The sequence below is a fragment of the Kryptolebias marmoratus genome, linkage group LG16 (assembly GCF_001649575.2).
Source record: "Kryptolebias marmoratus isolate JLee-2015 linkage group LG16, ASM164957v2, whole genome shotgun sequence".
In the NCBI taxonomy this organism is placed as follows: Eukaryota; Metazoa; Chordata; class Actinopteri; order Cyprinodontiformes; family Rivulidae; genus Kryptolebias; species Kryptolebias marmoratus.
Genome location: NC_051445.1, coordinates 8,648,333 through 8,661,379, shown reverse-complemented (window position 1 = coordinate 8,661,379; position 13,047 = coordinate 8,648,333). Strand labels below are relative to the sequence as shown.

Below are 13,047 nucleotides of genomic sequence, written 5' to 3'. Positions count from 1 at the left end.
AAAAGCAGCCTGCAACATGTCACTTCCTGTGTGTTTTATTGAAATACTGTTGTTTAAATAAGTACAAGCAAAGTTTAAAACACATAACATGTTTTTAACAAAATCTTTGATAAACACACGATACAGATTATTAAGTTGTTTTGCATGAAAAAAGCAGTATTTAAGGACTTTTATATGCCTAAATAAATATTTTATAATCCTTCCATCAAAATAATCACTGATTTACTTCAAAGAGGAAACTCATTGCTGTTGGAAATATCTTCTTCTTTTCCTTTGAAACATTTTGTTGAATAATGTTAATGTTTAACGAAGTTAAACCTACAAAAAAACTACACACACAATTTAGCCTAATTTTCAGTGTTTGAATCTGTTTCCTCTTCTGATGGTCTCACTTGTGAAGTTTATAAGAACTTTTTATAGTTCTGCTAGTAAATGGAAATTTTCAATTTGTTTTGTTTTCAGATAAAAAAATTTAAATGAGTTTTCCATGCATTTTGCTTTTCAGTGTTCCTCTTTTCAATTCCTCATCTTCTGCTCTCGTGCCATCTGACACAGTCCACATAAAGGCAGGCAGGCCATGATAACCCAGTCATCACACACCGAGCCCTGAGGGGAGGGAAAGAAATGATTCAACTAGTAAAGCAAAATCTCAGACAGACAACAAAAAATTGTTAAATGTTGCAAACTAATAGAAGCTATTTCAGCCTTTCACAAGCAGCGATAGAATTCAGTCATATCCAAGCTTAAGAATAGTTTTGTATTTGCATACTAACTTCAATATTGTATTTGCTTCGGATGCTTGTCCTCAAAGCAATCATGGCGCCTGGGAGGAAAGGCAGACAGCAGCTGTCTCCGTTGTCCTGAGCCACCTTACAGCCCAGAATACAGGGGATAAATGTTGCACAAAGACCTGGAAGGGGAGAGGGGATTTGTCACAGTGAAATTAATTTGACACTGTTGGTAAAAAAGTTAAATCAGATTGCTTCACAGACGTACAAATGCCGCAGTCATCACAGCAGTCGCAGACATTTGTACTCCATTCTGACCGTGCAGCAGATACAGTGTATTGTGTTACAGTGACAGGCTGCGAGCCGACCACGTTGGAGTGGTACGCCATGGCTGCAAGGAGAAGAAAAGAGTCATATGATGCGGTTAACAAAAAAAAAAAAAAATCCAGTGCCCTTTTAAAATGCAAGCGTCTTTGTGCTATATTATTAGCAAAGGCTCCTTTTGACACATTTCCTCATCTATGCCATTTCCTCATTAAAACTTCTGCAGTTATTTTTTTTTAAAAAAAAACTTTACCTAACTTATGAACAAGACAATTTACATTCAAATTAGTTTGGGATCAAAAATGTAGAGACTTGAATGTAGCGTTGCAGAATATCCTTTGTTTGTTGGGGAGGAAAAACAATCGGTTCATGTTTTACCTTCTGATGTCTCCTGAATGAAGAGGCTGATGATGAAGATGATCACGGTCTAAATCCCCACGCTGAAGCAGAAAGGCACGGCCGCGGTTCTTATACCCAGTGTGACAACGTACACAGGCCAAAGCCCAGTTTCTGAGCTGAAGTCACATGATAAACATTTTGACCATTTAGCCAGGTGCAAACATTATGTAAAGAAAAAAAAAACATTATTTAGTTTTTGGGTGTATCACGCTTGTCAAAAGGGTACACCTAACATGAGGCAGACTTTATCAGCAGTGAGTAATTAAAGAACAAAGCCGACTTATAGTTCATATTTATATTTTAGCCACTTTGCTAAGGTGTGGTGTGTGTACTTACTGAGGGTCCAGCTGGGTGCATGAAAAAGAGGAGTAAAAAATGAACTGTGACGCTCAACCACAGAGCAGTAAAAAGGGTCTGTGCTCGTACGCAATATCTTTTGACATCAGGGAGTGAAGTTTGAATGTTTGTGTGCAAACATGGGTATGTGGGGGCTGTGGTGGCACTGTAAACTGTAAAACAATAGGCCCGCAGCCTGATATTAATAAGGCTTCTTTTTACGTGTTTATTCAAGGTTGCCCAAAGGTTGCAGACTCACTATGCAAATATTAGAATGCTGAATGTTTTATTTTCTCAAATACATGTCAGCAATTCTATACTGCTGTTACTGGACTTTATTATTTTTAAAGAAGACTGAGTGAGTTTTCTTAAATCAGATACTAAACCTAGTAACTGTCACTGTGCAGGATTCTGTACAATGTTTACTTGTGAATAAATAAACATAATTGTCTGTTTATTTAGACAGTAGTTTGGATACAGTGCTGTACAATAATTTGTGTCTTTTGTTTTTATAAAAGAAGAAAATTGTCTCCTGCTTATTTACATTTCGACATCCTGGAACAGAAAAAAAATAGATTTATCTAAATATCTTTATTATTTTTTTACACACTAAGCAGTGAAGTCTGTGACGCTCCATATTCAAACGTGGTAAACAGTCCACATTTAAAAATCCTCACCCGTGTTCATACAGTGCTTTCTGTTAAACATTTTACACACTGGCCTGGGGATTGAACGCCTGACCTTCCAGTGGGAAGCTGACCGCCTCACCACTGGGCCAGTTTTAACTGTTCTCTGGTGCTGCGTTGTATTTTTTCTTAGCTCTGCCGTATAAAAACAACATTCTATTCAATGTAGAAATCTGATTTTATAACAAAAAGGACACATGCAGCTGAAACTCTTTGTTCCCTCCCACGTTAAAACCCAGAAAGTCAGCACACCGAGTGACCTGCAATAAAACCTGAGGCCAAAAAGAACAATATGTTCCTGACAACAAATATTTACATAAAAACAAACAAGCAAAAACACCTGAATGAACATAATTATCAATAATAAAAAGTAAGTACGTCCTTCTTCCATGTCATTTTGGGCCTGAGGTACTTCCCCCTCGTATGTGGATCAGCCCGAAGTTCTCCTCTCTGTTTCTGCTGATCCATCAAACCTTCTGAAGAGCTTATTCTTCATTTTAAACAAGCATTAAATTACTAAGCGTTTTTAAAACCATAGAACTACCTGGAACTTTACAATCTGGAGAGCTACTTCACCTAAACAACCAGAAGTTTTTCTATATTTGCCTTGAGTTGCGTAACTTTTTCTGCCTTATATAAGTAACAACTTGTCTCGAGTACATTCCAAGATCTTAAATCAAATATTTATCTGTCACTCCTTAAGTATGAGTCAGGATTTAAATGGTAAATGGACTGTACTTATATGGTGCCTTTCTAGCCAATCAGAGCACTCAAAGTGCTTTACAACACAATCTGTGCCCTCATTTCCCCATCCACACACACATTCACACAGCACTGCATCTCTACAACACTAACCTGACTAAATCATTCTGTGGAGACTTTAAACTTCATTCACACACCGACGGGACACACATCGGCAGCAGTGAGGGGTTCAGGGACACTTCGACATGTGGCTCCTGCCAGGAATCAAACCTCCAACTCTGACGACTGCGCTAACCACTGATCCACAGCCACCCCAAATTTAAATTTTAAAGCTAGAATGAGTCTCCAAGTAATATTCTCTCCACCAGAGAGCAGTAACAGATTTCTTTTTTTTTTTTAAATCCTGTGCACATCGTGCTGGTTTGCTTTCTTTTTGTCTGTTAAGTGAGAACAAAAACATGAAAGAATAAAAGAAGCATACATAAAATGGGCAATCAGAGGAGCAACACTTGTCCCCTTTTTCATCAGACAACTATCTACATATTTATAATCTTATTTTCCACAGTTTTCCTATAAATGTCGTCTCATAAGCTCGAAAACTATTCGCAGTGTTGCGCAACACATTTTACCAGAAGACCCTCAGTGAAGATGCCTTCCTTGAAGCAGACAAAACCACCCAAGTTCTCACTTCCTCAAAAATTCGGTGCATTGGTGGGGTTGAAAAAGAAACAATATCCTAACACTGAAAAAAGAAACATACTTGGCTTTTTTTCTGCTCGTTCAGTCACTGTCAGTTGTCTGGTTTGTGACTCAGCCTGCGCTTAAATGTTCCTGAAACAATTTTCCACGTGTTTGTCTGCACGTATCCTCCATTTAAAGTAAAACTGACATCTGAGATGTTCTGAAGTGGGGTTTTGTGGAAATATTATGAATAAATATGATCGTACTTGTTGTATATAGCTCTCTGAACAACCTCAGTTCAAATCAGGTACGATATTCATTGTTCGTGACCTTTCCACAGAAACCCACTTTAAAAAAGCTGAACTGTTCCTTTAACTTTAATCTGAACTTGGTGAAGTGAAAACACAATGTGGACAAAACTCTGTTTTTATTGGGTGTCCTGAACTGAAGCATTTAGTTTCCAGACACATTTAAATGATCTGAAAATGTTTTGGTTTTAGTTTCCAGTCTAAAGATGATTTAAATGTTTCTAATTTTGTCCACAGTCTACCTATTAAAGAATTATTTATCATATTTGTCTCTGAATGTTTATATTTGCCAGCAGTGGTAAGGTTTTTTTTTAACTACACGAACATATTTCACATCCTGTCGTGCTTTCCTCCATCATATCAAATGTTGTTGGCTTCGGCTGGTCCTGCACCAGCAGCTCGTTTATTTTACATCCTGTTGTCTTCGCAAGAACTCTGAGGGTAAGTCTTCTCAGAAAAACACTGGTCATTTTATTTTCATTCTGTTTTTCTCAAATGTCACTATAAATCAAAACCAGAAAGTCACTTTTAATCTTGTCCTGTTTTAAAATATTTAACATTTGAACACGCTTTTTTCTAACAAAAAGCAAATATAAATGTGTAAAATCTGTATCAAGTTGCTTGAGTGTCGGCTGGGAGTACACATTACAAAACAAGCCGAGCATGAAAACAACATAGTAGAGCCTAAGATTTCTGCCAACCAAGCACTTTTATTTCTCTAGCAACTCATTTCTGCTTTTAGTTTGATTCCAAGTTTTCACTTTTGGTCATAAAAATTGCAAACAGTTGAACTGTTTAAAAAGCATCGATGAATTGTATATCGTATACGTTGGTGCAACATCTTAAAAATAATATCTTTTTTTTCCATGTAGAGTGCAGCTCTCACGTTGTCAGGGACAGGCTTCCAGCTGGCTCCAGACATCAAAAAAATATTTCACAATTTCCTTCTCGTAGTCACTGTCTAAAGTGTGCAGAGATTCGGTTCCTGAAATTCTTACTTCTTCTTTCTAATCCTTCGTCATCTGGGTATGTGTGAACAACATTGTTCATTGTTTGTGCAGATGAGCTGAGAGTGGATTCTTTACTCTTGGATGGTTTCAGTTGTCTCTCCTTGTTTTCTGCAGATATGGATCCAATCACTCCAACCGTTGATTACTGGGTGAGTGGATGCTTTACTGCAACAATTTGTTTACTAGAGCAGCTGAAACAGATGTTCTGAGTTATTTCATCACATCAAAATCTGTTACATACTGTAAATCAAGCTTTCTTGGATTTCCTTTATATATCTGACTGAGGATCTTTACTTTCTCAGCAGTATACTGACGAGGACTACAGCCTTTCACCGGACACAAGTGAAATTTTTGCAGTCCCATGCCCCCAGGACGACATCTATGGCTTTGCAAAGAAGTACTCCCAGATTGTGTACAGCCTGGTGTTCATCCTGGCTGTTGTGGGCAATATCCTGGTTCTGTGTGTGATCAGACGCTACAAAAACTCTCAGATAGGTGGAGCATGTGCCTTCTCCCTGACAGACACCTTCCTCCTTCACCTGGCCATTTCTGACCTGCTGCTGGCCTTCACCCTCCCCCTGTTTGCAGTGCAGTGGACTCATGAGTGGGTGTTCGGCTCAGCCGCTTGCAAGATCTCCGGTGCCCTCTTCTCCCTGAACCGCTACAGCGGCATCCTCTTCTTGGCCTGCATCAGCTTCGACCGATACCTGGCCATCGTCCACGCTGTCAGCTCAGGCTGGAAACGCAACACCTGCCATGCCCAGTTTGCATGCGCGACCATCTGGATGGTGTGCCTCGGCTTGAGTGGAGTGGACATTGCTTTCAGACAGGTCGTGGAGGTCCCCATCATGAACAACCAGAAGATGTGCCAGGTGTGGTTCACTGAGAATCCCACTCAGTGGCAGGTGGGGCTGCAGTTCGTCAGTGTGATTCTGGGTTTTGGTCTGCCCCTGCTGATCATGCTCTACTGCTACATCCACATCTTCAAGTCTCTGTGCAATGCCTCTCGTCGCCAAAAGCGAAAGTCTCTCCGTCTGATCATCTCCCTGGTGTCTGTGTTTGCCATCTGCTGGGCCCCGTACAACTGCTTCCAGCTGGCAGACAGCCTGCAGAAGCTGGGGATGGTGACCGGAGGCTGCCAGTTTAATCGCGTGATGGACATTGGGATTTTGATCACCGAAAGCGTGGGGCTGTCGCACTGCGCCCTCAACCCTCTGCTGTACGGCTTCGTTGGGGTGAAGTTCAGGAGGGAACTGCTCAGAATGTGTCAGGAGCTGCTGGGACAGAGAGGCCTGCTGGGAATGAAGGCCCTGAGGGAGAAGAAGCTCAGAAAAATGACAGGCTCATTCAGCTCTGCGGAAAGCGAAAACACCTCTTATTCTGTCATGGTGTAACTGGTTAGAGATGGTTAGAGAAATTTTAAAAGGTTCTCAGAATAGTATTACTTGTGTTTGTATATTTTACAAAGGTGCTTTTCTGTCTAGCAGAGCAGCTTATTTCATTGTTTTGTCATTTTTATTCACAATGGTGTAGCACAATCATTAAGTCAGAGTGACATCTGACATGCTTATGTTAATGCAAATCATTTGTGAGAATGTGTTCACCGATTTTTGCTTTTATAGGTCAAATCTTGAGAAATATCTTGATTTCTTCATACTGCTAAAAAGCTTGTTCAGCAGTTTATGGGTAAACTTTGGAATCAGCACTCTCTCTCTTTTGTCATTGGGAAATATAGAAGTTTTTGTCTTTCCTAATAGATGTATAAATTTAAAACTGTAATTGTTGTAGCTCATTTTATTGGTTCTGTTTTTCATGAGACCATTGTTCTCCCAGGTGTGTGTAAGTATTTTAAAATTGTACTCTGTGCTGTAAAAAAAAAAAAAAGGGAAATGAACGTAGATTTTGTTTGTAACAAAATGAAATCTTAACCTCTTCTTCATGTAAAAAGATTTTTACAATAAATATTTTGTAATACAACCAAAGCACTTTGTCTCGTCTGCTTTGGATTTACATCATAATCATCTGCAGGTTTATTCTTGGCAACTTTTTCTTGAGCTTTGCTGCAGGTTAACAGAAAAATCTCGGTGTTAGTGCAACTAAATCTTAATCTTAAATTCATGTTCACATGAAGAAATTTAGCTCAGTGACCAAAGATTGTAGTGAGTATTCACATTCTGGTCTTCCATTACCCACCTCTGACTATTAAGGTGATTAAAATGAAAATACAATTAGCATTCCTTAAAATTACAAACAGTACCTGAGTTATCAAATCACACCCTGACGTCACAGCCTAAATAATTATGGATTACAAAACAAACAGAAAGTAACAAACAAAGAAGTCCATCTTGGACCTTAGATGTAAAAAACTTAAACACAAATCTGGAAAATATAACCTGATGTCCAGAAGTGTCCTCAGATGAAAACAATAGCCTATAATAAAATAAAAATCAATGACAACACTTCAGACATCTAAATCCAATCCAGTAAAGTTGATATACTGTAAGAACTTCTGTAGTAGTAGAAGTAAAAGTAGTCATTTTTTAACCAGGCATGATAACTTTGCTGCAACTTTTCCAGTTCTGGAAAAAGAAGAAAAAAGCCCTGAAACAGGCGGCTGGAAAAACTGTTTCGCCCAGTTTAATGCGGTGGTTCTCCGTTAAACTGATGAAGAGTAGTAATAAAAGAAGCAACAGCTAGGATTTTAACATACAGACAGTGGCGCCCTCTTGTGGACAGACAGCATCACTGCGGGACGCCGCTTTGTGTACAGCGTCGGTGCAACAAGTTCCCGTCAACACGGAAGTACCCGGAAGCACACAAGGGAACCTTTCACAATAAAACGCTCGTTCCGCAAAATAGGTGCTTGAGTCAATAATTTTGGTCTATTTAAGCAAGGAAAAATACTTTTTTACCTTAATAAGCTTTTGTGTTTCTTTTTTTTTGTACTTACAGATTTTGTGTCTCGCGTTTCATTAAATCTGTGTATTGTGGGTTTTATTTTGAAAAACAGCATAGCGGAAATGTCAGCGTTTCTTTTCACCTGGCGGATTTGGCAACAAAAAGCTTTTGAGTGTACGCTCGATTAGCCCCGAAACAACAAATTTAAAGGGCAATTAAACACAGTCTGAGCTAATGTGAGACTCCAGCAACTCAGGCTGCGTATCTGCGTCGGAGAGATAAAACTTCCCGCCGACGAGCGCATGTATTTATTTACTTTTATTCATTTATTTCTTTAATCGAGTGGTGATGTGTTTTGATGTTTGGGTTTTGTTCGTTCGTTCACATCCGCCCGACCTTTGAACCCATTGCCTGAAGGTTAAATGCGAGCAGTGATAAAGTTTAGTGAGCAGTTTTCCCCCTCCGGACATGACAGGCGCTTGACAGCTGCTCGAAGTTTGATCTCCAGCCAAAAAACCCTCTGACGGTGATTATCCGTCCCACCGAGAGCCGAGGCGTGTTTTTTCTGTCACTGCTTCACGTCGAGGAGGAGAAACGTCCTCAGCTTCCTCAGCTCCAGCACAGGCTCTAAGTTTGGTAAGCGATCATATATTTGGGCTCAAAAAGTTCTGCTGCAGTCCTGTGCATCATATCTGATGCAGCTTGTTCCTCATATCTTCATGTCTGACAGCGCTTCTTGTTTGAATACGTCACTCAAAGCTGCTCGCTTTGCAGACAGAAAAAACGCACTGCATGCATGACTACTGGAAATTTGAATTTCCTTTTTTTTTTTTTTTAAATTGTTTCTCCATTCCACTCTTGCATCAGTCACTGAGTGACATGGAGTCATGTGAGGTACAGATGGGTCTGAGGATGTTTGAAAAGACTCCGCGGGGTTTCCCAAAAGGAGGTTTTAAAAGAGAAATACTAATCACTTTTCACAGAGCAGATGGTGACCGGAAAGAGAGGAGTTTGTATTCTGTGCTGCTGAAACTCATCACCGTGTTTTATTTCTCTGTCGTTTTTATCTCCTCTGTAGCTGGACATGAAGGTGATCCCTGGTGGAATCTTCAATCAGTCTTATGACTATGATTATAATGACTCTTATGACTATAAAGATGATGGAGGAGGAGGAGGAGAGGAGAGGAGAATCAGTCAGATCGTGTGGTTGCCTCTCTTCTACTCTGTGGTGGTGATTGTGGGTCTGCTGGGGAACATTCTCCTCCTGACAGTTCTGGGACAAAAGAGGCGGTCGTGGAGCACATCGGACACCTTTTTTCTCCAGCTGGGAGTCGTGGACATCCTGCTGCTTGTGACGTTGCCCTTCTGGGCCGCACAGCCTAATCAGCATTGCGGATGGTGCTCCGAGACTCTCTTCACAATATTCAGAGCCGTTTTTAACGTAAGTGTTGCCAGAGAATCATACTGAAAGTGAAAGTATTCTGTGATGCTTTGTTTTTAATAGAAGGTATTTGACTGTAGGTTGTTATTTCCTGTTCACATTAAGCTCTTATCAGACTCGGTCTTATTTGACTCTCCCTTTTATATAACATCCTCTGAGTCTTTCAAAGGGTTTTAGGAAGAGGCGAGAGAAGGGAAACAGTGAAACTGAAGTGTTTTTTTTTTCCTGTCTTTTTTCAGATCAACTTCTATATGGGGATCTTTCAGCTGGTGTGCATCTGTTTAATTTACTACCTGACCACCATCCATGCAGACTGGTTTTCCCGCCGCAGAACCCAGTTTACATTTGTCATTTGCCCGTTGGTTTGGCTTGTCTCCCTGTTCCTCACCGGCCTTGACTGGAAGCTCCTAAAGCCTGAGGAAGATTCACTGCAAGGGAAAACAATTAGCGTTTTCCCATACTCCAAGTCTGGAGTTGACTGGCTGCTGGGTTTACGCCTGATCCACCTGACAGTGGGCTTTTTGCTCCCTGTAGCACTCCTTGTCATCTTATCTTCCCGTATTCTCCTACGGCTGAAGCCCAGTGCTGATGGCATCCAGAAGAAGAGACCCGTTTTGGTCATCCTGATTCTGATGGTGGTCTTCCTGTTCTGCTGGATGCCCTACAACATTGCCCTCATTGCAGACGTCATCTTTTACAGATCGCAAGAGCTTCTCAACAAATCCTCTGCACAATTTGTGGATTCTTTGAAAACCGCTTTTACAGTCACCTCAGCTGTAGGCTGCATTAATGCCTGCCTCAGACCAATCTTGTATTTCTTGCTTTATGGAAAGTTCAGGGAGAGAATACTGAAACTGATGAAATGTGACGCAGCGGCTCAGCACAGCTCGCTGTGGGAGCTGGATGTGGGCGAAACAGCACCATGTGACCAGACTACGTCTGAGGAGGAGCAGAAAGAGATGTTATGATCTGCCATTCGTGGGTTACATTGACACAAATACCCTCCTGTTGCTCAGACGGTTGATCTGAATGAGGCTCCTCCAAAAAGGGGAATTCAGTGACCCCCACGCCCTGGCTTTCAGGAAGAAGGAGGACTTCTGTGGGACGGTGAATCTATTTCTATATTTGTTAAAAAACACAAGGGAATGACTCATATCCTGTATTAATGTGCAATTACATTAAATCTAACCTTGTAAGCCTCTGAAATATGACATATACAGATTTTTATTTTTTTATATGTTACAATTGCAAATTAAATCAGATTATTTTTCTTGTTTTACATCATAACAAAGCAGAATTATTTCTTCTGACAGCTATTTTGAAGTTGGTGTCATAGATCTGATATAATATAAGCTGTTTTTTTTCTTCCCGGTGCTTTTCTGTTACTTTTATCTACTTAAAAGATCCAATGTAACAAGCTGTTTTTATAAAATAAACTATCTGACTTTCTATTTAATTAGTTTTCTTCTGTTTTTTTTTTTTTTTAATCTGAAACCAGCAACAAATGTGGGATTTCCAGGAATGCGGTGAGATTAGCCGCGCCTTGCTCTCACACATTCTCACACCGAAGATTGTTTCGCTTTGCAACGCCGACAGCTCTTCTTTGTTTTTGTTTTTTTTTGGCTTAATTGTTGTAACCTGTGTGTGCCTGCTGTGACGTGCACAGAGGAACAGAAAGAGGAGCTTATCTCATCCGTCAGGTGACAGTGAGCCACACTGTGAAGGCTGAAAACAAGCCGTCGACAGAAGCTGCGGTCGAGTCATAATGAAGCTTTTTGTTTGGACGGGAGGACGGTGGTGCTTCATGTGAAGGCACACTGGAGAAGTAGATGACAAACAAAGAGACATTAGAAAAAAGAAAAAGCTTCCTGTGGAGATAAAAAGCACTTGTGCTGAAAAACTTGTGCTCTTTTTTTTTTTTTTTCTTTCTCCCACACATGCTTTGCAGGTCAGTGCCTGAGAGCCAAGCCTCATTTTTGAGCTTAGATCAAAAATGAAGATTCAAAGCACGGTTTCAAATTAAAAACAACTCTTAAGTGCTCTTTTTGGAAACCCAGTAAATGATAATTTCACGTGGGGGGGGGGGGAAACCCTTTGTTTCCTGTTTTCTGACAGTTACTTAAATTTATTTGGAGGTTAGATCTCATCATATTAAATGTGAGAATTGCCAGTTGGCTCTAACAGCAGACATGCATCTTAGTGATGTGACACTAATGGCTTTTGGAATTTAAAATCCCATCAAGTTAAGACTCTATTTCCTGCCTGAGCCAAAGGTCGTCTGTGAAGTAAGACAAAGATGAGCAGCAAATCAAGTAGCAGTTCTTTGATTAAAAAAAATAAATAAATCTTTTACAGGTGAGCACATGTTAAAAACATCACGATCATGTTTGTCGAGTAAAGCTCTTAAATCCTCTAAGACTTTGGTGTGTCTCCACCAAGAAAACATCTTTCAGTTCTTTCAGCAACAGCTCCACAACTGAAAGGTCAAACAGAACCTGAGCTGTAAATAAATTACCAACACTGAAACTCAGTTACTCCCTTCGTCATCAGGCGGCCAGCAAATCTTCATTTAGATTTCATGAAACTGTAAATCAGGAAGTAAAGAGCCGCCTCACAGCAGAAGTCAGTGATGTTGATATAAAAATTAAAGGCCCAGCGTTACTTGAAGGCACGGATATCACCCACTGCCTTTCATGCCAGAGATTTAAACTAAGAAAAGACAGAGTTATAGATGATTTTGTCAAACTTTGTAAGCACAAACTCCATGAGATGTGCTAGCTCTCAGAGTATGTGTTGTGACTGACTCTCAGCTACTGCATCACCAAAATTTACCTCAATATGTGTAATATTGATGGAGTTATAGACATTTTCTGTGTTCGCTAAAGTTGGTTAGCTGTGGCAGCCATCTTGAATTGGAATGAGTCCAAAAGGTAATGAGTTGTACATGTGCATGCAATAATTACCTTCTGAGAGTTTCACTAAAATCTGTCCAGTGGGTCATGAGATATTTTGGTAACAGACAGACAGTAATGACTCTAACAGTAAATGCCAAAGTTTTAAGCAAAGATCTTGTGCAGTGAGTCGTGTGTCTGTCAGCTTCACTGACAGCAAATTTTAGCTCATTATCTGTAAAAATGACTAAATTGTAGCCAATTTGTGTTTTCTAAAATCAGTTAGCTGTGGCGGCCATATTGAATTGGGTTGACTCAAGATGTTAATCAGCTGTAGATGCACATCCAATGATTGCTTTCTGAGAGCTTTATTAAAATCTGTTCTCTGGTTCATGAGATATTTTGCTAACTCTACAAAACAAAACAAAACACAAACACTGGCAACGTGTTGATATGTTGTTTGGTTTGGATGATACCGCATTTACCTACGTGAGACTTCAGCACTGACGTGTTCCTGTTATTTCTCCTTTCTTGAGTGAAGGCTACTTCTGCTTGAATGAATAAAATGTCAAAGTTCAACATGGCCGCTGTTGGTCCAACCTGCTGCTGTAAAAGGTTTCCATTTACTATAAATGAAGTCGGT

The 13,047-nt window shown here is 40.1% G+C and overlaps 3 protein-coding genes across 5 annotated transcripts; 2 read left to right on the top strand and 1 right to left on the bottom strand.

The window, feature by feature from the left end:
* Nucleotides 1-19: 19 nt before the first annotated feature.
* Nucleotides 20-1,953, bottom strand: cnfn (cornifelin). Its single transcript, XM_017415596.3, has 5 exons — nt 1,788-1,953; nt 1,431-1,567; nt 997-1,119; nt 774-910; nt 20-606 (listed from the first exon to the last, which is right to left on the bottom strand). The coding sequence occupies exons 3-5, from the start codon at nt 1,115-1,117 to the stop codon at nt 517-519; spliced, it is 348 nt and encodes a 115-aa protein (XP_017271085.1). The 5' UTR covers nt 1,118-1,119; nt 1,431-1,567; nt 1,788-1,953; the 3' UTR covers nt 20-516.
* Nucleotides 1,954-5,037: 3,084 nt separating this feature from the next.
* cxcr3.2 (chemokine (C-X-C motif) receptor 3, tandem duplicate 2) lies at nt 5,038-7,132 on the top strand. 3 transcript variants are annotated; one of them, XM_037980455.1, is made up of 3 exons: nt 5,038-5,190; nt 5,289-5,323; nt 5,480-7,132. In XM_037980455.1, exons 2-3 carry the CDS (start codon nt 5,291-5,293, stop codon nt 6,566-6,568), a joined length of 1,122 nt encoding a protein of 373 aa, XP_037836383.1. In that variant the 5' UTR covers nt 5,038-5,190; nt 5,289-5,290; the 3' UTR covers nt 6,569-7,132. The 3 variants fall into 3 exon arrangements, with proteins under 3 accessions (XP_037836383.1, XP_037836382.1, XP_017270790.1); XM_037980454.1 differs by having other exon boundaries at nt 5,477-7,132; XM_017415301.3 differs by having other exon boundaries at nt 5,186-5,323; nt 5,477-7,132.
* Nucleotides 7,133-8,208: 1,076 nt separating this feature from the next.
* Nucleotides 8,209-10,969, top strand: LOC108235339 (C-X-C chemokine receptor type 3-like). The gene is made up of 3 exons (XM_017415281.3): nt 8,209-8,708; nt 9,151-9,513; nt 9,753-10,969. The coding sequence occupies exons 2-3, from the start codon at nt 9,157-9,159 to the stop codon at nt 10,479-10,481; spliced, it is 1,086 nt and encodes a 361-aa protein (XP_017270770.1). The 5' UTR covers nt 8,209-8,708; nt 9,151-9,156; the 3' UTR covers nt 10,482-10,969.
* The last annotated feature ends 2,078 nt before the right edge of the window (nt 10,970-13,047 follow it).

Bases quoted from the DNA above. Each gene is read 5' to 3' on its own strand.
- cnfn (XM_017415596.3), bottom strand. From the start codon at position 1,117: ATGGCGTACCACTCCAACGTGGTCGGCTCGCAGCCTGTCACTGTAACA. The intron at 911-996 runs GTACGTCTGTGA...CTCCCCTTCCAG, and splicing joins CTGTGATGACTGCGGCATTT to GTCTTTGTGCAACATTTATC. The intron at 607-773 runs GTTAGTATGCAA...CCCTCCCCTCAG, and splicing joins GAAGCAAATACAATATTGAA to GGCTCGGTGTGTGATGACTG.
- cxcr3.2 (XM_037980454.1), top strand. From the start codon at position 5,291: ATGGATCCAATCACTCCAACCGTTGATTACTGG. The intron at 5,324-5,476 runs GTGAGTGGATGC...TTACTTTCTCAG, and splicing joins CTCCAACCGTTGATTACTGG to CAGTATACTGACGAGGACTA.
- LOC108235339 (XM_017415281.3), top strand. From the start codon at position 9,157: ATGAAGGTGATCCCTGGTGGAATCTTCAATCAGTCTTATGACTATGAT. The intron at 9,514-9,752 runs GTAAGTGTTGCC...GTCTTTTTTCAG, and splicing joins TATTCAGAGCCGTTTTTAAC to ATCAACTTCTATATGGGGAT.